We start from the raw sequence: 23,237 nt of genomic DNA on the forward strand, positions 1-23,237 counted from the left end.
TGAGGCTCTGGGTTTCATTATATGAAAGGTAAAATAATTGAACCAACATGACAGCAGCCTAAAAAACACTAATTTCATTTCAGGTATAAAGGAATATTCTAATGCATTATGTCTGAAAGAAGATAAATGCCATTTTTTTAAGCACTTAGCTTTCCCAGGGTTCTTTTTCAGAAAGGCTGTTCTGTCAGATCTGACTCTGTAGTTTGTGAAACTATACAAGCCAGAAAAAGCAAGCTTAACGGTGGGTAGATTTATCTAACGATTACTCCAAAGTTAAGTTGCATTGAAATTAGCATGTAAAGCATAAACAAAAGATTTCTCCTCCACAGTAATGGGTGGGGTTTTCTCTGGTGGTGGACTTTTTGTTTGTTTGTTTTTGGTTGCTGTTTTCCCTCAACTTGACACAATCTGTCAGGAAAGAAAAAATAAGAAAAAAATATTTCTTTTTTATTGCTGCTGCTGCTGCTTTGTCTGTTTAATATTATTGCTAAGACGAAATACACAGAAGCAATTTCTGAGCCAATCTTTCATACTACCCTCTTTGTCATGCTTCTTTATTTCTCTTGCATTTCTGTATCTACGTAATACCAGACCCCACAAACTCCATGTTCACAGCTATCTTCCTTCATAAGTCAGACATAAGTACTCTAAGCTTTTTGCGTTTCACACTCTGACTTATGTATGCGAGACTGAAATGTGACAACTTGTCATGACTGATTTGATCTACACCAAAAATGGATGATAAAAAATAAAAATTAAAAAAAATAATAATAATAATTAAAAAAAAACACTCCTCAGTTCTCCTCCTTGCAAAGATGGGAAAGTTCAAGGTTAACAGACAGGGATACAAAGGGGGAGAGTACTGTGGAAAAAACTGGGGCTTTCTGAGGAGACTGAAAGCCACCTGAAATGGGAAAGATGGGGGTGCTGGGATGTGAAGGAAGGTTTTCCAGAGCAGAGGAGAGAAAGCCCAGGGAACAGAAGGGAGCTTGGGCTTGTGACAAGCTCAGTGCATTCCTGCTGGCACTGCTGTTAAAACAGACCCCCAGGGATCTTCTCCAGACCCACGCTGTCAGAGTGCAGCATCAGTACCCATATGGAGTGTCTCATGCTGAGGCATGAGCAGAGAAGTTTCTTCTCTTTTAAAACACACTGGACAATCAGGAGAATGGATTTTGTTTCAAAAAAAATAATCAAAACTAAATGTAAAAATGCTAATTGGATTTGTTAAAAAGTGTGGCTATGTTAATTGCCATCAGCTCTGAGCTCCTTCCAAACAATTCTGACTACTGCTATGCAACAAATAAGCCCTCCCTCTTTCACCCTGCAAACACAGGCACGGGCACACATCTCATGGAGGTCTGCCACACGCAGCTTGGGAGCCCTAGGAACAGCAGCGAGGCACTCAGCATCAGCTGTTTCCAGCCAACCACGTTATACAGGGAGCTCTTTTCATGTAACGTGTGGTAACGGAGACCACTGTGCTTTGAAAAGACTGGAGAGCTCCCTTCTGTGGGGTCTCTGTGGCTGAGTGAATGAGAAAACGACCTTACAGAGCCTCACTCTTTTCTTGCTCGAATGCCAGGTGACAGAGACCAAAAGATCTTCAGCTGTACTTAAAGCAGTCACGCACTGGGTTTCATGTGCTGATGAGCAACACAGCACATAGCAGCTGGGGGATGCTTTAAAGATAGGTGATCAACAAAATAAAGATATCCGTCTTTTCAACTCTTTTTTTATTCCCGCTTCAAACCTAAGAGAACACAGGCATTAACTGCAAGGGTGTGCATTCCCGGAGCTACAGTCAGGAGGGAGAAAACCACAGATGCAGAAAATGAAGGCAGAGAAAAGACACAGAGAGACAGAGATAGCAAGGCTCCTCCTCTCTCCTCACTGCGGACGCTGTGCTGTGTGCGAACAATGCAGGTACCTTCTCGGGCTCTGCCTTCTGCTGAGCAGGGGTAGCTGCAGGGGGCAGGCAGCACAGGAGCCAGCCTTCTGGAAGCAGCCCGCAAGCTTTGCACACCCACCCTGCCCTGTCTCCATGCCCTTGCTCACACCACTGAGATTTCACGACCTGCTCACACGCGACGTGGCGAGGAATGCCGTGCACAACTACAGCACGCAAGCTGCCAAAGAGACAAACAGACAAAGCCCACAGTCCCACAACACCAAATAAAGATAAAAAATAAAGAAAAAAAAGGCAGAAGGTAATGAAATAGGAACCAAGCAGCAACCAGAGTGCACTGCATGAGGAAAAGCATAGAAAAGAGCCTGTCAGGCATCAATTTATTGTGCAGCTTACCCATAACTGGTTTTAAAAAACTTAGTCTTTACTTCCCCTTAGGTAGTGCATGTCTAATTACAGAACGCTCCCATCCAGGGGAAGTATACGTCACGCAGCCCAGATTGGCTTTATATTCCCATCATGCTAATTCACAGTCTACAAGGCAAGAATCCCATGCTTCTCCAGTTCCTACCTTCTTCACTGTCTGCTGCTATTACACAGGGGGAAGGATGAGCTGGTTTAATATTTCGCACAGAACACAGGACAGAGTGATTCGTACGAAGTGGTCTAGAAACAGGGGCTTTTTTTTTTTCTTTTGGCAGTTTCTGTTTGCTTAAGTAGGTGATGACGGAGAAAAATATATATATAATAATTGTCCTGCTAGAAAATTATTAACATGTTGACCTGTGTGGTTCCGGGAGTTGGGCTCTATGATCCTTGTGGGTGCCTTCCAACTCAGGATATTCTATGATTCTATGTTGGTACGCAGAAGCGTAACATACCAAATGCTTTGAAACAGACCCAGGTGCAGGGTTGGGAATTGTTGTTTATGCACTTTTAGAACTAGCCAATACCCTGTTCATTTGTGACACCGTCAGAAGCATACCTAACTTTGCTGAGCCAAGACTGGCACCCTGCAGTCACGTCAAGACAGATTACTTCCATCGTGATGCTCCACAAAACCTATCACAAACCAGGAACTGTAATAGTGATATTTTCTTCGGAAGCTCCCAAACTACGTAAAATACAGACAATACCTACACACAACACTCTGTGGTAAAATAAACTTTGGGAATATTCAGATTATATCAAGACCTTCCCAGTCTGATCCAACTGTACTCACAGTATGCCCACCCACCCCCACCCTACAAAAAAAAAAAAACACGAAGCACACAAACACACCTGAGCTACTGAACCAATCTGCTAAAAATACTGTTTGTAAAACCAAAAACAAATGAGCTCTTTGCTTCCACAGAGATTTCATTCGCCCTGCTATTGTGCAGGTTTTGCCACTGGGGTAAGCAGTTTTATCTCCACTGAGCTGATTTCCCTGATACCGTGTTGTTCCATGTCATAGGCAGAAATACATGGAAACGTATCTTAAATGTAACACTACACAGCTGGAATCATCTGTAATATCTAACGCCAGCAATGAGAAGAGACTGATCAGTAACATTTTAAAACAGTCAGTAGCTGAACTGGAAAAGATGGGCTTCGAAGAGAAAACATTGGAGAAAAACTGGTTAAAAAAAAAATCCTACATAAGCCATACATAAAATATACAAAATCAATATAAACTATACAACAGATCTATTCTGGACCATTTATAAATTCCAAAGCTTGCAAGTTTAATGCATAATCAATGGAAATCTACAAAGCTATGTAAGAAACCAAATAAACCAAAATTAAACTTGAAAGCCATACCCAAAAATCCTAGCATTACATTTTCTGAAAAAGATACTGGAAAATGGGAAACAATACGCTATTTTCAGGATTGTAGCGACTAAAAACGTGACTCATGCTGTCACCTAATATTGTATTAAATCTTGCTTTTCATTGAAATACTGTATGTATTTGTTCAATTAGTCTGCTGACAAAGATGATTAATACATGAAGCAATCTTTACGGTATGCACTTGTGCACAATTACGTCTAAAATTAAAAGGTCCCAGTGAATGTTTTAAAGCTTTTTCTATCTACTGTTGTTCTGCTAGAGCAACATTTACATAATATGAAAAGAGCTTTTAAAATTTCTTTTGAGAAAATTACCCACCCATGCCCCCACGCCCCATTTTTCCATGCCCTCGTTGAGGTTATCAGAAGTCTTCCTGGACAAAGGAGGAACCGAAAACAGGCTGACCCTCAGCCTTTTGAAATTGGTGGAAAAATTTCCATTGACAAGAAGATTGCTCATCTAACTCAGATCACTGAATATACAAGGAAAAAAATGCAGATAGCTATTCACAAACATGCTGTCACGCACACAATAGAGAAGTGGGGAATAAAGCCAGAAGTTATGGAGGGTAGAGTGTTTTTTTTCTTTGGTAACTCTTGGTTGTCACAGTGCTGAGTGCCACATTTAACTAAAAAGCATGTATAAAGATACAATTCCAATTCCTCAAATTTACAACATACCAGTAAGCAGAGACAACTAATATTGCACATTATGAGGATGATACATCTGTAACTTGCACAACATCATCAGCTAACCGGCACGAAACTATTAAGAGTACCCTCTGCATCTTTACAAGGGATCCAAAAAACTTCTTCTAGGCTTTCAACAAGTGTCACTTGAGCTGTTGCCATTCAGCAATTCTTCACCAAGCTGCACTCCTCAGCCACTCCTCTCCTGGAAAAGAGCCCTGCCCTTTCAGTTATTTACACACATAGATACACACACAAACACTGTACGTCCACACATGCACTTAAGCGTTAGTGCTCCAATTGTTTACCTACCAATATTTACTATCCATCTACTATCTACACTTAAGACCCCTGACTTGGAAGGAATGTTTCCAACAACTAGTGCTGGACTTGCAGGATATAAATTCCTCTGAATATAACATCAGAAAAAAAAAAAAAAAAAAAAAAATCTGACAAAACTGAACTGGCACCATTAAGCCTAAGCTTAATTACAAACTGCCAACGCATTATTGCAACTTCACTGTAAACTGCAAGATAAATAGTTTTTCAGCTGCCCACCAAGCAAGCTTCTGAACTCATTAGATCAAAGGAAGCAACATTAAAGAAACAGGGACACACAATTCAATAATTTTACGCATGACTGTAAAATGTTCGAGTCTGTTTTGTATGAAAGCTCAGGCCTCTCACAAATGGAGGAAATGTACATTTTATACTTCGTTCCACTAATACAGCACAGTCAAGCACATAGCTTTATTATAATACCGCTGAAAATGATTATTTCACTGTACCAAAAACACATCAGCATAATTTCTCCATTTTGGCATTGTAGTACTTATCATATTAAATTTGCTGTTGAAAAGAAAAGCATTGGGGAAAGAATGCAAAACAACTTTGTGAACAAACTGACACCACAGTATAGAATAGACACACGGTCAAAACTGTCATGTAATGCGTTTGGCTGATGACCGATCAACATTTTGAGATTAGGCATTTTTTCCCCATATTTTGACTGCATCGTTTATCAGGAAAAGGCAGGAAAAGCTTATGAAAGGCGTTTTTACCATGTTTCATTTCTATTTAGTTTCAGGTTATTATTTTCAATAATTACTCAGTAAAACCAGACTAGTTAAAAACTCTGCAGGTAGTTTGCACAGAACACATCCAGATACTCAAAAATCCAGAAAACTGATTTTCACCATCAATATTTATGGATATCTTCTGATTTTCCATTACATACTGAATCATACCTGGTTCATATAATAGTTCAACATGATCTTAAACCAGCCTTAAACTTAAATCTGCTTCTGCGTAGCAAAAAGATGATTCATAGTTTTCACCACTAATTAATCTGCTGAAATGTAAAGTGAAAAATTTTGTTGCTGGCAACAGGCTTGTGCAACATGAACTTGGATTAAAAGGAAAAGGTTAGGATGGGAGAAAGAAGAAACCACACTTTGTTCTGCTTCTGAATTAACAATATTACACATTTTAAGGTGAATCTTCTAGAATGATGAACTGTTGGGAAGGCTGCAGGAGATGTTTCCCCATGTAGTAATACCACACTTAAAACTGGTAAAATGCATTAGAGCAACACTTCACTCTTAAAATGGCATCTACACTCCCAATACAATGCAAGTGTGGTTGTGTTAGTTGAACCATCAGCAAAGACGGACGGTCAATACCGAGTCTAGACATAGATCATGAAATTCAATCAGTACAAAAAGCGGGAAGGTAACACTACAAATAGTACTGGTGATAGAATATCGTCAGCGGAGATGCATTTATTTTTTTCTTAAAGGAAAAATAGCTCTAGGAAAAACACTGACAAGAAATTAATTCTTACACCTCGTTGCAAGCATTTGTACTAATGACCCCTAAAACAGTCATTAAGAAGGGTGTAGAGGAAGAAGAGCGGATCTAACAGCATTTATTAAAGCATTTCTGATGCAAAGGAGTGGAAAGAAAGAGTTAACAGGTTGAGTTCAGTATGACCTGAAGAACTAACTTATCATGTCATATTGTATCCTGTAATTATTTATTAAGTCACTATTAATATTCACAAAGTTAAGTGAAACAGCAAGACAATAAGTCTTTTCAGTGAGATGAACAATAAACCCATCTTTCGTAAATTAACAAAGGCAACTAGCCTCCCTTCGGAACATTGCTTTTTTGCTTGTACATGTAACATTTTCGTAAAGATTGCAGAGACAAAATATTAGAGACAAAATGTTGACTTACAAATTAAAGTATTGTTTTAAAAACTGTTTTAAGTAGAGTGGGCCCCTGATAAAACACTGACTTCAGCGTGAGGTCGTAATGCTTTTCCTTAAAATTAGAGGGCTTCCGATACTAACACTCACACTTTTCACCGCAAGTGGGGACATAAGGGTATTTGGAGGAGGTCAGCAGAAGTTTTGTCCTCTCTGCATCCCAAACAGCTTGATGTGGAGAGCCTCAGCAAGTTCCCTGCTGGGGGTTCCCCACTTTGGTCGACCCAGGCGAGCTGCTACCCAGGACATCCCGCTCCTGCACATTCCTGCCCCCAGCTTCTTCTCAGGGTGTGGAGATGGAGCGTCTGGGATAAACCCTGTTGCAGCCACAGCCAGGTGGCACGCAGCTCCTCAGGAATCACAGCCAACTGCAGTAAATTAGAGTAGTCCTCAGGCTACCCTAGACAGGGCTGGGCCAAGTCAGAAGAGGAGAAACGCGCAGCTATAATTAGGACAGAGTTCAAGGAACACATTCTCTCTTAATCAAAAGCATTTTCCCTCTTAATTTGGTTAAGCATTAATAGCTTTACAAAGGTCTTTGTAGTGTACCTCCTCTCCTTCCCATCTCTGCAGCCACAGAAACAAAAACTGGCAAGTCTGGGCAGGAAGAAGCATGAACAGAAGGGAGTATTATCACTACCACGGCTTTTCTAATTCTACTGCGCTCAGGATTTTTGGATCTCAAAAGAAGGGTCCAGATCAGAAGAAGTCAATTGCAATGCCAGTGCTGAGGATGAGCATACTCCTCCTCCCCAGGGGACCCAACACGTAGGTAACACGAAGCAGGCTGTCCCCGAAGACAAGCATCGCAGCAAGCCAAGAGTCAAACTAGAGGCAAACACAAAGACTTTTTCTTCATTTGTACAGAACTTCAGTAAAACTAAACCCAAACGGGAACAGCGATGAAAAATGTTGGTTCAACACCCTTCTCCTCCTTCGGTAATTTTGCTCCCTGGATAGCAGCTGGCAAGGAAGGTGGTTAACCCTACTGCTGTTACGCCATCAGAAGAAAAACTACATGACTGCCAAGATATTGGAGAACTCTTTAAATGTGAAAGATGAGAACTGCCCAACAAGAAGCGATTACACATTCAGGGCCTTCAAAGCCTGAGCTCAAACTGGAAGTAGCTTTGCCTGTGGGCAACACAAGTTCACCTACAGGAACTTCCCGAATACAGAGGGCTCTTCCAGTATTCATGATTTTTCTAAAATCTTTCTAAAACCCTGAGTTTTATGTTTGGAAGGTGCATTCATACTGACTTTTGTAAATGGGAATGGACACCTGATGCAACAGTATCACGGATGTTAAAAAAGCAGATGTACAAAACCAATCCAACAAACTTAAAAATTAACTCTGCAGAGAGAAATAGATCCATTTGTGGAAGCAGGGATTTCTTTTTATTTTTTAATGTAGAGAGGGGGGTCAGAAGGGTGGCAGAGCTGGTGCTGAGGTTTGCTTGCATATTTTTTGTCTGCTTCTGTTCTGAGGGCTTGTTTTCTTTTTAAGTCAACCCCTGTTCTTTGAGGTTAAATAAAACCTCTGATTTTTGCCTGAACACATTTTCAGTCTTCAAGGTCCTCTCAGAACTTCTAAGAAAGAACTGTATGGTACTAGGACTTACAACCGATAAGATCAATGTTAATTAAAATATAAAGTAGTTTTTTTTCCACACTGCAGTGCTTATTTCCCCTCACTTGCCCCTCCTGATCTTCTATCTTTACCCTCATTTACATGGAAAAGGCCCAAAGAGACTTCCAAAATCCTGTAGCATCCTCTGCTAGGGATTGTGAAAAATACATCTAATAGCCCTTAACTCCGCAAATTTACAGACAAAAATCATGAAACAAACCACACAGACAAAGGAAATAAAATTTCCCTTTGTGCAGTGCAAGGACTTGAAGTACAGACCCTCCCAAGGAGGTTAGGCTGGTAGAAGCAGAAACTGCACACTGCTCAGCCACAAACTATCTCAAGGCTTTGGCCAGCAGACCAATCTTACCAGTTCTTAGTCTCCCCTTCACCTGCCTCAGAAGAACGTTTCACATCACATCTTCTGGACTTGTGGACCCGGCCCTGCTCAGTTTAAAGCTGCCTTGGAAGGGGCAATGTCAAGCAAATAGGTCCAGGGGCTGCCAGCGTGAGGCACAGAGATAATGACGTGCATTTGAAAAGCGTGATGTGGTTTGGAGGGAGAAGTTGCCCAAGCTTTTGCAGTCACCAGATTAAGTCCCCTCTGCAGGGGACTCAGAAAAACACAGCAGAGCAACAACCTTTAGAGGTCTTGATATTTTGCTTAGGTACATGAATACGATAGGGTAGTGGAGAACATCTTACCCAGCTTTGCGTCCCATATAAACATACCTGCCCTCATCTTGGGTGCCAGACAACTGTCCTGAGTGCCTGCTCCAGTGCAAGATCAAAGTCTTCTGGCATGATCAAAGTTTTCTGGCATTTCCTAGCATCAAGTCTCCCAACATACTATAAAACAGCATGTTGAGAAAGGCTAAGGATCAAACGTACCCTATGCACAGACCCACTGAAGTTAGGAAAAAATGAAAGTAGCTTAACTGAAAACAAAAGTGACCCTGGCTAGATGTCAGGGAAAGCTTTCTAACCAGAAGAGTAACAAAGGACTGCAGCTGAGCTCCTGGGGGGCTGCAGAATCTCTTTTAGCGGAGGTTTTCAAGAACAGATCAGACCAGGAGAAAAAAAAAAAAAAAAAAGAAACATATTTGTGACTGTCCGCACATAATGCGATTCCCTATAAATTAATTATACAACTTAACTCATTCAACTCCCCTCTACTCCTGTTGCTGCTCTACAGAAGCAATCCTAGCCATTGAGAAATGATGACTTCAGCCTCAAGGAAAAACAAAAAAATCAGAACACTTGCTTTAATTCTGAGTTTCCACATAGAAATATGCAGCTTACTGGTTTTAGGAGTCAGCAGGGTTCACGCTTTTGAGTTCCTCTCTGTATCTATGACAACAGAAAGTTTTAATTATTTTAACTGAGAGCAAGAAAGAAATTCCAAGTCTTCGCATTGAAGAAAACTCCAAACAAAGTGAAATTTATTGTAAGAATCAGACTGCAACATCTCTGTTTTGAAGCTTTCCAAAGAACTCAAACACCTTTAAATGATACCCGTGTGAGCCAAACTGCCACAGACAGCGTAGGCTCTTAGCCAACAGCAAATGAAAGGTAATGCAGCTAAATCCTCTTACTACAATCTAATCTGAATTATGAAATATTTGCTGTTTATGCATGGGGAGAGCTACCATAGCTGACACTGACCAGCTTGATCATGCGGCCAGACCTTTAGGTAGAAACTTGTAAGAAGCAGCAGAGCCCACAGGTGCTGCATAGAAGTACGCGGTGTAGGTACTGTATTCCTACTGGAGCACGTGACTTCAGATAGGGTAACACACCCACCTGAATCATACAATTTTCAGCTCCACGTCACTGCATAAATGACTCTGTGATAGTCAAACTTTCCTTATGAAATGCAATTTTAATATGTTCCTCTGTGAAGAATTACAGTATTGCTTAGAGGCAAACATTTCTTTTTGTCAGTAACAGCTGTTTCTTAAAACTGTTAAATCCACGTTCAGCTATGTGGGATTGTTTCTGTTTGGTTGGTTTTTAATACCAACTCAATGGCATAAAAATCTGTATCTTCTATTCCTAGCATTGAATAAGAAAATGCCAATTTATCATCATCACAGGTCCAGCGCACATACACCAGGCATCATTACATTACCTCAATGTAAGTGGTATTGCTGCACTGGTATTTACTCTGTAGCTGGTAATTCGGGCCTTGAGACAGCTTTTCAGAATTATCTGAATGCCAAGCATGATCTTTAGAAATACAAGCTTTCAAAAGACTCAGGCACGCACCTAATACTTTTGAAAATAAATACCATGCCAGTCCTGTCTATGATTACAGGATACAATTGACAGCAACACGATCCTCCTCGCCAAGACCAGATCCTTCCAATTTCTGTTTCACTTGTATGATTTCTGCTGTTTTGCTTTGAATTTTGTTTTGATACATTATTGTTCAAACGACACTTGAAATAATCTCACAAAGGATAATGTTATTATATTTCTCCTGCCGCTGAACATGTGCAAGCTGCCTAACCACTGACTTAATTTTGGCTTAATCAATTTTTATAAAGATTCCCACTGTCACTTCAAGATACAATGCCCACTTGAAGCAAGAACCGAGAACCGAACCAACCTTTGCTCAAAATAATGAAAAAAAATCAAGTAGATTCAGCCTTCCATCTAAATTAAATAGTTAGGTCAAAAGTAATCAGTTCCACCAAGGTTCTAGCAATTCTGTTATTAAACCAAAGTATTTCTTCTGCTACAATCCTTACCCTAAATAGACATATATGCATGTTTCAAGGTGCTTTAAGCTTATGCAGCATATTCCTTTCCCCCTAAGTGAGTAGCCTATAGTAGTATCACGAGCAGTCTCCTAATGTGTAACCAGGCTATCAGGGGTTGCAGTTCTGCTCAGTAAAGCACATCCAGTTGGCCAGAAAGGCAATTTTTGTACAAATCGTGAGGCTTTGGGGTGTGATGGATGCACAGGGTTGATCCAAGGGTTTGACAGATGGGTTCTGTGCTTTGGTCAGGTCAGTATTTACTTTGGAATTGCCTTTGGCAGACAAGCTGCCTTTGCAGCTTTGCGTCAGAGATGCTTAAAATCTTCAGGCTTGCCTAAAAACCCTCCTTCACACAGCTCATGGAGTCACCGTGTTCCTCCCTGCCAGCCCGCCCCAGGGAAGGGCTGTCGAGCTGCTAATGCTAACCTATTACCTTTTTACCACTTACGGAAAGTACAAATTAATTGAACCAACATAGACTCTTTCCACGGTTTTACCTTACAAATTTTCTCCAGCAAAAAGCAGAGCATCCTTAACCAGAATCATGACACCCATCCAGGATATGGATACACGTCAGCCTAGAGCTACCCATCGTATGCATTTATAATTTGGGGCAGACACACATGGTGTTTTTTGTTGTTGTTGTTTTTTTTAAAAAAAAAAAAAGCAGAATTTTGTAAATTGGTAAAGTCAAAATAACCCCAAACTGATCAGCTGTCCTACTCCGGAGACAATACTTCCTGAGCTAATGCCGTGCCCTCTTTTCTCTTCCATCCCGACCAACCTGTCAGTTTGCTCGCCGTGTATTGCTTCAGCCCCACATGGAGGCATCCCTGGGGCAGGGCCTGCTTTGTGCAGTGGTGTGAGGAGTACTTTGATGTTCTGTCGGTCTGCTTGAGTGCTATCACGACCAAAACAATCGTCATCCTACAAAAAACTCAAGTGCTAACTTTGTACAGGAGGAAACAGCTGTACATGTGAAAAGTAACCTCAGCCTACACATATCAGGAACACTGGAGTATAAACCAATAAAGTCACAGGCATTGTTTAATTAAACGCTCAGTCCCTTCTTCCAGACTGGGAATGGCGAGTGCCCTCGACTGAACGCGAGACTTCCTTTGTATACACTTTAAACAATCGCTTCCGCAATTCTCTTTAAAGCGTTCTTCTGCTTCAGGCTTACAAGACCTAAGAAGAATCGTGCTTTTCCCTGCATTATGCTTTTTTTTCCCTCTTTGCAAGGCTGTTCTGAATTGAAAGCGCCTATCAGGCGGATCAGGTTTCCTGTTCCCCATAACTGTTCCCAGTAATGGGGGGAAAACTGACTTCAAAATGCAAGGGCATTTGTATGCATGGTGCTCTTCGGAGCACACACCTGCTGCTTAAAGGCACTGTGCACTTTTCTAGCTCCTGTACAGGAAAGCAGGCTCCTGATCTGAACCCTTCATCTACGTAATGCTCATAAACAATCAAACAAATAATAATAATAAAAATCAATATAACGGAAAACGTCATGAGCTTAGATACAGAATATGTAAGAGTAGGGGGGAAAAAAAAGACCTCTACAGTGAAAAGCTATTTTTTGTTCTGTTTCAGTGAACTCAATGCAGTTGGTTTAATCCAACACCCCCCAACCCCAGCCAAGCTTTCTCCCTGCAAAGCATGCAAAATCAGAAGCGTGTTCTCCTGTGAGATTTGTGCCTTCTTCTGTAGCTTTGGTAAGCTACAGGAAACAAACAAAAAAGGGACCTTATAAAAACGCTGGACAAATCAATGCGATGAAGGATTTACAACAAAAGAAAGCAAGTACTGAGAGATTTATTTCCTTTTGACATTTTATAGATTCCTGCCCCTAAACATCTGCCTTTCACCAAGACCCTCCAATTTTTATACACACACACACTTGCAAAAATAGTTAGTTTTCTGACCATCCACGCTGACTTTTCTTCACCTGCATTTGTTCAACAGTGGCTTGCATTGCAGTTCACCTTTAAGCAAAGACTTCAGGAGACAGCTCGTGAAATTTGCTTCTATTGCAGAATTTTTTCAGGAAGTGGGAAAAGAGAAAAAAACGCTTGAGGATCATGGAATAAAGATTGAGTTTTGAGAGCAACAAACACAGCTTTCATGTTCTAAGTAGTCAGACTCAAGACCTGAACTCTGAAGAAAAGCCAAGGATGACTAAGAAAAAGTTTAACTTTTAAATAAAAGGTAGAAAGTTTATACTTCTCTTTTATGTGAACAATATCTAACATCTTTGAACAAGATCTAACACATTTTATTTTCAGCGTCATCATTTATTAATTGAGCCTACTTGTAGAAAAATTGGGTCCAATTTGGCTCCTATTGAAGTTGGTGCCAAAGCATGCCAAAACACCTTTTGTCTTCACTGCAACTGCAACCAGGTTCTCCATCTAAAATATTCTTAAATCAGGGAAAGGCTTTGGTAAGTCACTACCGCTTTCACAAGAAAAAGAAGCGTTGTTACCAAATCACTGCCCGAGGAAAAGAATTGCATTTTGCCAGAACAGCCCAGGGACAGATGAATAACTGAAGGAATCAGAAGGCCAAGAGCATTTTCTTCATAATAAATCTTGTCCACACCTATCTGGAGTGCTGGGAGAGAGGGGAATACAACCTCCCTTGTTTTGAGGAAGACAGTTTGTAGAGGTGATTTTAAAGACACTATAGTTGTCAAGTCTTAACACGGAAGAACAAAAGACTAGTCAAAGTAATCCAGAATAAACGTGGCATCTTGAAGAATACCAGAAGCTTTTGTTTCCAGAAATGATCCCACAGCTTTAGTGTTCCAGGTGAAGCAAGTACAAAGGAAAAAAAAAAAAAAAAAAAAAGTTGAAGTGTTAAGCCAACTCAAATGTTACACACAAAAAGAAAAGGCATTTGTTTTGGAACATCTAAGTCCTTCTGAGGGACTTTTAGAGAGGTAAAAAGAATAGGGGGAAGAACATGGCTGAAGAATCTGACATCACTTGAAGCAGAAGCAAAGTGTTTGATCTTTTGAACTTTAGGGCTTTATTCAATCCTGGAAAAAAAATAGTACTAAAAAACACCTTTGAGACAACTCCCTTCTCCCCTACCCAAAACAGCCAATGCAAATTAAACCTAAAAAGCTGAGGGCAAGTTAGGGCATCCACACACCTCTTCAAAAGCTTCTATTGCAAGGTCTTGTGGCTTTCTTCCCTTCTTTCACCAAGGGAACAACGATATGGCAAAAGTTTTTTGCAAGTGTAACCATGCTGTCAATTTGCATCTCTCTTCATTTGCCCAAGGCCTTTGCTTGCTGACAACCAATACTGAACTCAGGCAACCTTTCCCCCATGATCCATTCTGGAGTGTCCTAACTTCCTCTGGAAGGACATCCAGGAATAGCTGTCAGGATGACTTGCTGCATGGTCCTTAACACAAAGAGCTTGTTTCACTCACTCAGATCTATCTTCAACACTATCTAGCACTGCATGCTCCTTCAGAGCACCTGGATACATTATCACTCACTCCTTATTGTCATGGTATGAAAATCAGAACTTTGATGGTCTGAGACTCAGGTCTTTCTTTCATTCTTGTATATTGAATAAAAGAACCAACCCTGCAGACAAAAGATTGTCTCTCAGCATCAAACAAGCCCCCGACAGGGGGTCTGGGCTGCATGCAGCATGGTGTAGATGTGGCCAGTCTGCACCATTTAGCCCAGGATGCAAGCAGCTCCTTGCACTCCCTCATACTGTCTTTCCAGATAGTAAAGGCACAGCCACAGGAAACCGCAGGAAAATTAGAATATTAAGGTTTCTCAGCATGAACAGAAACTGAAAAAGTAGTAGGTAGCAGTGCTTGCAGCCTTACAGTCCGATTTGGTTCCAACACACGGATTCCACTCCCTTCAACTCTGGTAAAAAGATTATGCTGCCTTACAAACAGCCATCTTCTATCTTATAAAGAAATAAATAGCGCCACAGACACAGAAGTATAGCAGAGGCAAGGCCCACTGCAGTCTGCTTCTGTCTCTGATGATGGCCAACACCAGCTAGTTTAGCGGACAGTTCAAGATGCCCCCAGTAGGTGGATGTGGCAAGTCTGCTTTGACATTACGAATCATACCAACATGAAGAGGTTCTCCTCTCTTTCCGGAAGGGATATCTAGCCATTTGCTCCCAGCTGAGCTCACCCCTCACACAAGCATTCTTCCTCATTTTTGAGCTCTGCCTCATTAGCTTCACCAATTTCCTGTGGTAAATAGGCATGCCTTAAAATAAAATGCACGTGCCCTTACGGTTCTCAACATCGCCCCTCGTAAAGCTGACTCTTGCCATAGACAATAAGTTACACTGAAAAACAGAGTACATGGAAAACAAGAACCAGGTCTAGTGACTACCTGGCTTAATCCTGCAAGATGCCCAACTGCCTTTTGTTCTGCAAAGCATGAAGCATGTGCTTACATACATTAGTAATCATGCCAAATTTTACTACTAATTGCAAAGGGAAGCTGCCTTTTGCTGCCTTCCAAATACTTTTCATGCAGCAGAGAGATAAAAGATCCTCCTTTTCCACTACTAAAAGGTGTTTTGTCTCACACAGCCAAAGAACTTATCCCTCAGTGTACTCAGTTCACATTTTCCTGAGAACACAGTAAAGACAGTGAAGTGCTGAGCTGCTTATTATCAATCACGCACAGATTTTACCTACCAATCTGAAACTTCAATAACCAGACCTAGAGGAAGAAAGAGTGCTTTCTTGTCTGGCTCATGAAGAACCATTTTGTCACCCTGAAAAGTATAAAGGGTAAACGCTGACAAAAAATAAATACATGAACCACACAAAATGTAGCCCACCTTTCTTTTCACATTAGTAATTATCCATGACTATAAAATAATGGATTTATTATATATTTTGAAACAGAAGCAGTTGGTTTTCACAGAATGTAAATGGTCCCCCTTATTAAACATAATACAAATACCTGACCCAACTGATGGTTTGCTACATACATTCACTTCTCTCACGGCACACCAAGACAGAATATTAAAAAAAAAAAAAAAAAAATCACTAGGGGCAAAGAGAAAGAAGGAATTGTTTAAAAGGAATCACTTCAAAGCTCTGAGACTTTTAAGAAACAAGCTTTCAGATAGCACCCCCCTTTCAGATAGGTTGCATAAGCTGATGATGCACTCCAGTCACTAAAGGTTTCTGTGAAGAACGATCCAAAAACCCCTATGTGGGTGTTTTACATTTACTTTTCAGTAATGATGGTTTGTATTGTCAATTCAAAGAAACTACTGAGGTTTCTCATTTCCTGCTCTGGAAAGGGACTAACAGAACTGCACTTCAGAAGAAGGTTTCTTCCCTTGTCATCACATCATTTCTTTTCCTCTCTCACTGATATTCCCAATTCTTTCTGTCTCCTAATTCTGACCTCCCCATTGCTACTGTTTTCCTTTCCTTCTCTGAAATAAACAATGCAAATCCACTTGGTGGTGTGATTACAGCTGCCTGTGGCTCATATCCACCTTAGACTGGCCCTCCCTGGCCCTTTTTTGTACACCTGCCTCCCAAGGAGTCCCTGAGCAGTCAAACTGTGACTAGTGTGACAACAGACAAAACAAGGCACGGTTGGCTTACGGTGATATAAATCGCTGAGTATTTAAATTTTAGCTTTTACAAAATCAGTATTTATGGTCACAAGCCAAGGAAAACAAACTTTTAAAGATAAAAGGGCATGTTCCCACTTGGCAGAACAGCCAGGCTCCCCCCTTAACAGTGTTAACACAACCAAAGGAGCAGAGCTCCCATTTTGCAATGTTTCCACTTCTGAGTAATAGCATGGGGCGACCCCAAGCATGTCCCTTTGACCTCAGTGCCTGCAGTGTTCAATCATCCCCCAGCCAGGATGAAAAGGAAGAAGTGGGAACAAAAGCACAATCAATACAGGAATTACAATCTTGATTTTAAACTACGAAATTACATTGACATACAGTAAGCACAAGAAATGTGAGCTAAAAATGAACTCTACAAAATTCTATTAAGATTTTAAAATATGATTATTCACCCACAAAGATCTCACTTTTGAATAAAATGCAGCCAATATATCTGCACTATCATTACAAAAAAAAAATTAAACATAAGGGTTTAAATTAAAAAAAAAAAAAAAAGAAAAAAAAAAAAAGAAAATCTGACAAGAACATGAAAGGGCAATGTATTTGGCAATATATAAGTAATCTCTTGTCTTTCTACCAAAAATGTGGACATTAATAATGATGCAGCATGACCAGTAAGTACTTCTTGTTTTCTCATACATTTTCAATAGTACCTTTGTAACAGGTATTTTAGAATGTGAAATGACAAAAAAAATTACAGCTTCTTAATTAAATTCTTTCTGAAGCACCTTCTCCATTATTTAGTCACTTCAAGAGTTCCCCTCATATCATGTGGTTCCAGTTCTCAGCAGTTTTTCTTCTTGAGGGGAAGGGTTGCAATTTTGCAGTTACATTCAACTTAGAACTGTAATAAACTGAGTAAAATATCGACAGTATTTAACTGTACTAAATACTCCAAGAGATGCTAATTCCAACTTACATAATTCCAAAATAAAGGTTAATCAAAAGGCCACCTCACACAGTTTACATTGACCTTGATTATGTTAAGAAATTATTGCTCATTGAAACCAGCAAAACAGACTCCTCTGACAATATTATTGCCGAAACCTCAGGTTGACTAAGAGGTAACTTCATTTAAAAGTTAATGGATTTCCTTCTTGCTGTCATGCTGGTTTCATTAATTTTGTTAAGTGCACCTAGGGAAAATAAAGTCTCTCAGTCTTCATTTATTTTTTGGTTATTCCCTGGAGTATTCAAAATTGCTGGTCTCATCTGTAAAGATCCTCATGAAATTAGTAGCCTATTTCAAATACATGACGGTGATTTTGAGAAGTATTTAATAGCAAGGTTTGTGAATCCTTTTGTTCCTATTTTAACAAGAGAACTGAGACTGCACAATTGCACATGCACCATCTTGTACTCAGTGCACAGATTCCCTAGTCCCATTTTATACACATAATAAAAATTTAATGAAGTTACAGTCTTTCTAATGTGCAAGTGCTATAGAATACCATTAATTTACTTTTTTTTTTTTTGTAGCTTTTGTTACAAAGCATGTTTGGTGGTACTGCATTAATAATATTAAAGAAAAACACCTGTACTTATTCACACCTAGACAGTCTGATCTCTGCTGCTGCGCAAAATATGCACACCTGACAGAATACTGCAGTTTTTATATAGAAAAGAAGCAACAAGGATGCAAACAAGACTTACTAATTGATTCTGTTTTTATGAATGCTGTTTCAGGTAAAATAAATAATTAAATTCAAGATTGTGTCTTTTATTTATTGTGTTAATAAAGGTTTACCTTTTATTAACTTTTTTTTTCAAAACAATACTCTGAATATATAGAAAAATCCAACCAGGGGAAGGGAAAGAATACCCAGATTTAATGTGCTTCAGCTTTGATATTACGGTTTACTAGAACAGCCCAAAATTACCATAGGTCAAAAGCAGCTGCAATCTACCATTAAAAAGATTTTCATGTTTTCTGAAATAGCATACCTGCATAATTAAGCAAATTTATTAAAGAATGATGTTACTTTTTAAAAGATGTAGAAATAAAAAAGAGCAAAAATCACTGTCACAAAGGATACATCCCATAGTTACATAGCAAATGACTACCAATTTGACTTCTAATGCCAACTCTCACTTAGAATCATTAACAAACTATGAGATCTTTCTATTTGTAGGGATCTATTTTCTGCTGACATGTGCATGCATGCATTACGCATTTATACTGGGGGGGAGAAAACAAGAGCCTACCATTGCCTGCTTGGAGTCCCTAGACCTAAAGTGGCTTATGCCAAAGGCACACCCCACTTCAGGTATTTTGTGTTGGAGGTCGTTTTTGGTGCAAAACTTAATATATTAAAAAAAATCTTCTGTGAGGACAACTACTCCAACTCTTCATAGAATCAAAATACGTGATGCACACAACCCACCCACAATCAGGTATCATGTCAGAACACTACTGGCTTGTCCTATGACTTCAAGAAATAGACTATGCCTACCCAGAAGGCAACACCTTACCAAAAAAAAAACTGCCCAATTTATTCCTTAATCTGTGTGAAGGTCAGTTTTAAAAAAAAAAAAAAAAAGACCTGGAAGAGTGATTATTTTATTTCTGTTATCAGCTAATTCTTGCCCTATTTGGAGCAGGTCTGTTAAAATCCTCTCTCAGCTGGCATCCTGAACATCCTTTTGGAGCTCCACCCAGGAACACGAGAAGATGCCTCAAGCCGATGCCACATACCAGGGTCAGACACACCTTAGCAGAAAGCAGTGAAGGCCTCTTTTAATCCAAAACCGTCTGGCCTAAGAACAGACATTTCTTTTTTTATCCCAGAACGTGTACTCTCCAAAACACCCCTCTCTGTTACCGTACTACAGGGAAACATATCAATTAGGAGATATTTGATGCCCTTTCTTGATTAACTATTACCAGCCTACCACCAACCTGCAGGCCAGAGGGCTGGTTTCCCCATTTTCGCACCGCAGTGCTCTTATCTCAAGCCACGAAGGCACAAAGGGAGAAGAGCAAGGCCTCACAGCTAACAGTGAGGAAACAGAAAACCCATGAGGAGCAAAACCTATGCTGAGCAGAGTGGCGACAAGGCAGGGGTCACGCCACAAGCTGCCATGGGCGGCGAGGGCCCTGCCGGCTGCCTCCAGCCTTCTGATGCTGACCCCCTGCGTGACCTTGGGAACGTCACCCGGCCTCCTTGCGCCTGGGGTGTCCTGGTCGGGGTCAGATAAAAACAATCCTCAGTATCATTTCATTCCTTTGAAATCCACAGAGAAGAGCTGAGTACCCCCAGACTGTTCTCAAAGCCTTACTCCTGCACGGCCTCCGCTCATTGTTTTAGTCTGAAGTGCGACTGAAAGCCCGCTGCTCTTGCATCAAGAGTGCATTAAGAGAGATCATAACTCAAAATGTCACGTTTTGCTATGCAGAGCTGCTGTCAGACATAGCAAGCCAGAAGTAATTATCACGCAAACTAAGCATAGCATTTTCAAAACTTCAGGGACAAGTGTCTACTTCTTGCCATTATTTCAGATTCACTGAAGAAATGAAGTTGCCTGGCACTCCTGGAGTCACAGCAGTCAGTCTTCCGCCCTTGGAAGCAAATAACAGGACTAAATCCACTACAATAGAGTAAGTACACAGACAGCAAATAGCTATCAAGTTGCGGTTTTCATTTCTAGCAGATATGCATTTGCTTGGGGGAAAAGAGAGGAATAAGGTGGCTTTTATAGGCACTTTAAATCTCTGGTTTTGTAATAGTTCACGGTTTGTAAAACAGTACCAAAGACAGAAGTTTCCTGGGTAGCTGTAAACCCAATTAAAAGTGTGAAGAGAGAATAAAGGAGGAAATCTCAGATCTAGAATAAAATCCATTCAAACATATAACCTGTACCATGTGCCAAAACTGGAATTCTATAAAAACAAGTGCAACAAGACTCTGCGTTTTTAGACATGTATATGATAACAAAAGAATTAAAACTAAACATTCAGAAGAGGCTTATACATCTGTTTCACTTCATGTCTGAAATGTCAAGTGACAAAACATAGCAAATTGTATTTTATTTCATTTTTTACTAAGAAATAATCATACAACTTTGATGGAAAACCATAGACTAAAAGTAACACTGATGCCCCCTAAGCAGTTTCAAATGGCATAAGCAAGGACTCCGTTGAAAGAACCAGTCCGGCCCTCCTCCAGCTGTGAAGCAGACTGGGGCACTGATCCAGCTGAAGACTAACTCAGAAAAAGGGAAATCAGTGGTTACTTTTCAGCTGGACGTGCACTGCTCTTCACATACAGCTGTACAAACACTTGTGCCAGTACAAAGGCAAGGGAGAAGACAAAGGTAGAAACCACTGGCTAGGGGAGAGCTACGCAGCTCCTTTCCACAGGCTTTCAAAGGTTCACAGAGCTGCAGCAATGGGTGTGTCTTCACACTATACAAATTTAATCTCAAAAAAAAAAAAAAAAAATACAGGCTACCACGAAAAGGAGAGCCTTCTTTCCCTGAAGTTCCCTGCTCTGCAATCTCAGTGCCTACCCTAAAATGCTAACAAACTACTACTTTTCTGTCAGATCCACAAACTGTTCCAACTCAGTGCTCAGTGGCTAGATTCAACACAGAGAAGGAGCAGGTGGAAGGGATCAAACCTTCAGCATCAGACCACCGTCAGTTCACAGTAAGTATGGCAGGAAACTACCCCCTGTTCCTAAACTAGACCGTTCCCAACACTGCAGGCCACACGTTCTTGAAAAGAAGATACATCCTCGCACCTCTTCTGTCCCATGGGAGGTTTTTGTCAGACACAAAACCCCACCGCCTTTTTGGGTTTGGATTCATGAGCAACAGCCACAGGACTATATTTGCAGATTATTCTTACAATATTCTTCCTCCGTGACTGCACAGGCAGCAAAAGCATATGTATGTATAAATATGCATAACATACCCGTGAATGCACATACAATGATGCGTCTAAACTTAGACTTCAAAGACCTTAGGTAGGTACTGAATTCCAGCATCAATGTAATTTGCCTACTCCTCTGCATGAAGCATGGATTTATGAGCCTATCTGCAGGCAGTTGACTGTGCAGGGCTTTACAGTTCTCCATACATGCAGAGCTGGTAGTGCCAGAGATTATAGTTAAATTTATAGTTGGATTTGGGCTCCCTCTCCCCCTTTTCCTTTCTTTTCTCCAGCTGCTTCACCAAACTTTAGTCATCCAGGCTGAAACATACAGACTAACCCTGGATGATTTTTTATTCTTTGAAAGTCTCAGCCACTTCCAAGAATAAAGTTAGGAGAACTGTTTTTTCTCCCTTTTTTTTCCTTGATCCCACGCTGAAACCACATTATCATGCTACCACCAAACCCAAGCCCCGTTTTCAAACAAGCACTCAAAGTGTCCGAGACAAGCCACTTGCTGTCACCAGCCTTAAAACCACAGAGAACCGAGTGAAGGGCCCTTTCAAAAACCTTCAGCGCTTGCACGCTCCGTCGGGGCTCATTAGCGTTCGGCACAGGACAGCTTTGAAGAGCTGCTCTGCTCTGCGAGGGGCTTCCCCCAGAGCCCCTTCCTTTTTCCTTTCCTTTCTCCTTCTTCCTTGCTTTTTCCTTTCCTTTTTCTTTTCCCTTTTTTTCTCTTTCCTTTTTCTTTTTCCTTTTCCCTTTTTTCCTCTTTCCTTTTTCTTTTTTTCTTTTCCGTTTTTTTCCTCTTTCCTTTTTCTTTCCCCTTTTTTTCCTCTTTCCTTTTCTTGTCCCTTTTTCTCTTTCCCCTTCCTTTCCCTTTTCCTCTTTCCCTCCCTCCCCTGCCTGTGCCCAGCGTCCCGAGCACTCCGGAGCCTCCGGCACCTGCTCCTTCCACAGCACCTCGGAGCAAACCCTCCACAGCCCCATCCACCCGGCGGCTGCCCGTCCCCCTGCCTCACCTGTCCCTCGCGAGACCGCCACGAAAAGCCACGGAGCGATTATTTCCAGCCCCCCTCCCCGGCCACCGCCGCCGTGCCGCCCGTACCTTGATGCCCTGCTGCTGCGAGGTGAGGGTCAGCTTGGACTCATCCAGGAGCAAAACTTCGCAGTAGAACTCCTCGGGCACGGCGCAGAAGCAGCCCATGCCTGCTGCCACGGCCGGGGCCGGGAGGCGGGACGAGCCCCCGAGCGGCGGCCCACGGAGGGGGGAGCAGAGGCTCGGCGGCCGCTAGGGCTCCGCGCCCGGCCCCGCGGGGCCGCCCCCCGCCGCGGCCATCCCCGGGGGGTGCCCTCCGCAGGGGAGCAGCGGGGCAACGCAGCGAGCAGCGAGCCGCCGCCGCCGCCCCGGGGAGGAACCGAGCCGCCGCCCCGTCCGCGCACGCTTCCCTCGCTCCCTCCCTCGCTCGCTCCCTCCCTCCCTCGCTCCCTCCTTCCCTCCCTCCTTCCCTCCCTGCCTGCCCTTTGTGCCGAGCCGCGGCCCGGGGGCGGCCCTCAGGCGGCCGCGCTGCCCCTGGGCCCCGCCGGCGGCGCGGGGCGGCCCGC

General features: G+C 41.6%; 1 protein-coding gene across 1 annotated transcript in view; it reads right to left on the reverse strand.

Moving 5' to 3' along the window:
• Positions 1–23,105, reverse strand: part of EPB41L4A (erythrocyte membrane protein band 4.1 like 4A) — a 133,924-nt gene extending 110,819 nt beyond the window's left edge. Inside the window, exon 1 of the mRNA XM_035310042.1 lies at positions 22,741–23,105. Within this exon, the coding sequence (XP_035165933.1) occupies positions 22,741–22,839 (99 nt within the window). The 5' untranslated portion in view covers positions 22,840–23,105. The remainder of the gene's footprint in view (positions 1–22,740) is intronic.
• Between the last annotated feature and the right edge of the window lie 132 nt (positions 23,106–23,237).

Source organism: Oxyura jamaicensis, chromosome Z (genome assembly GCF_011077185.1).
Source record: "Oxyura jamaicensis isolate SHBP4307 breed ruddy duck chromosome Z, BPBGC_Ojam_1.0, whole genome shotgun sequence".
NCBI lineage: Eukaryota > Metazoa > Chordata > Aves > Anseriformes > Anatidae > Oxyura > Oxyura jamaicensis.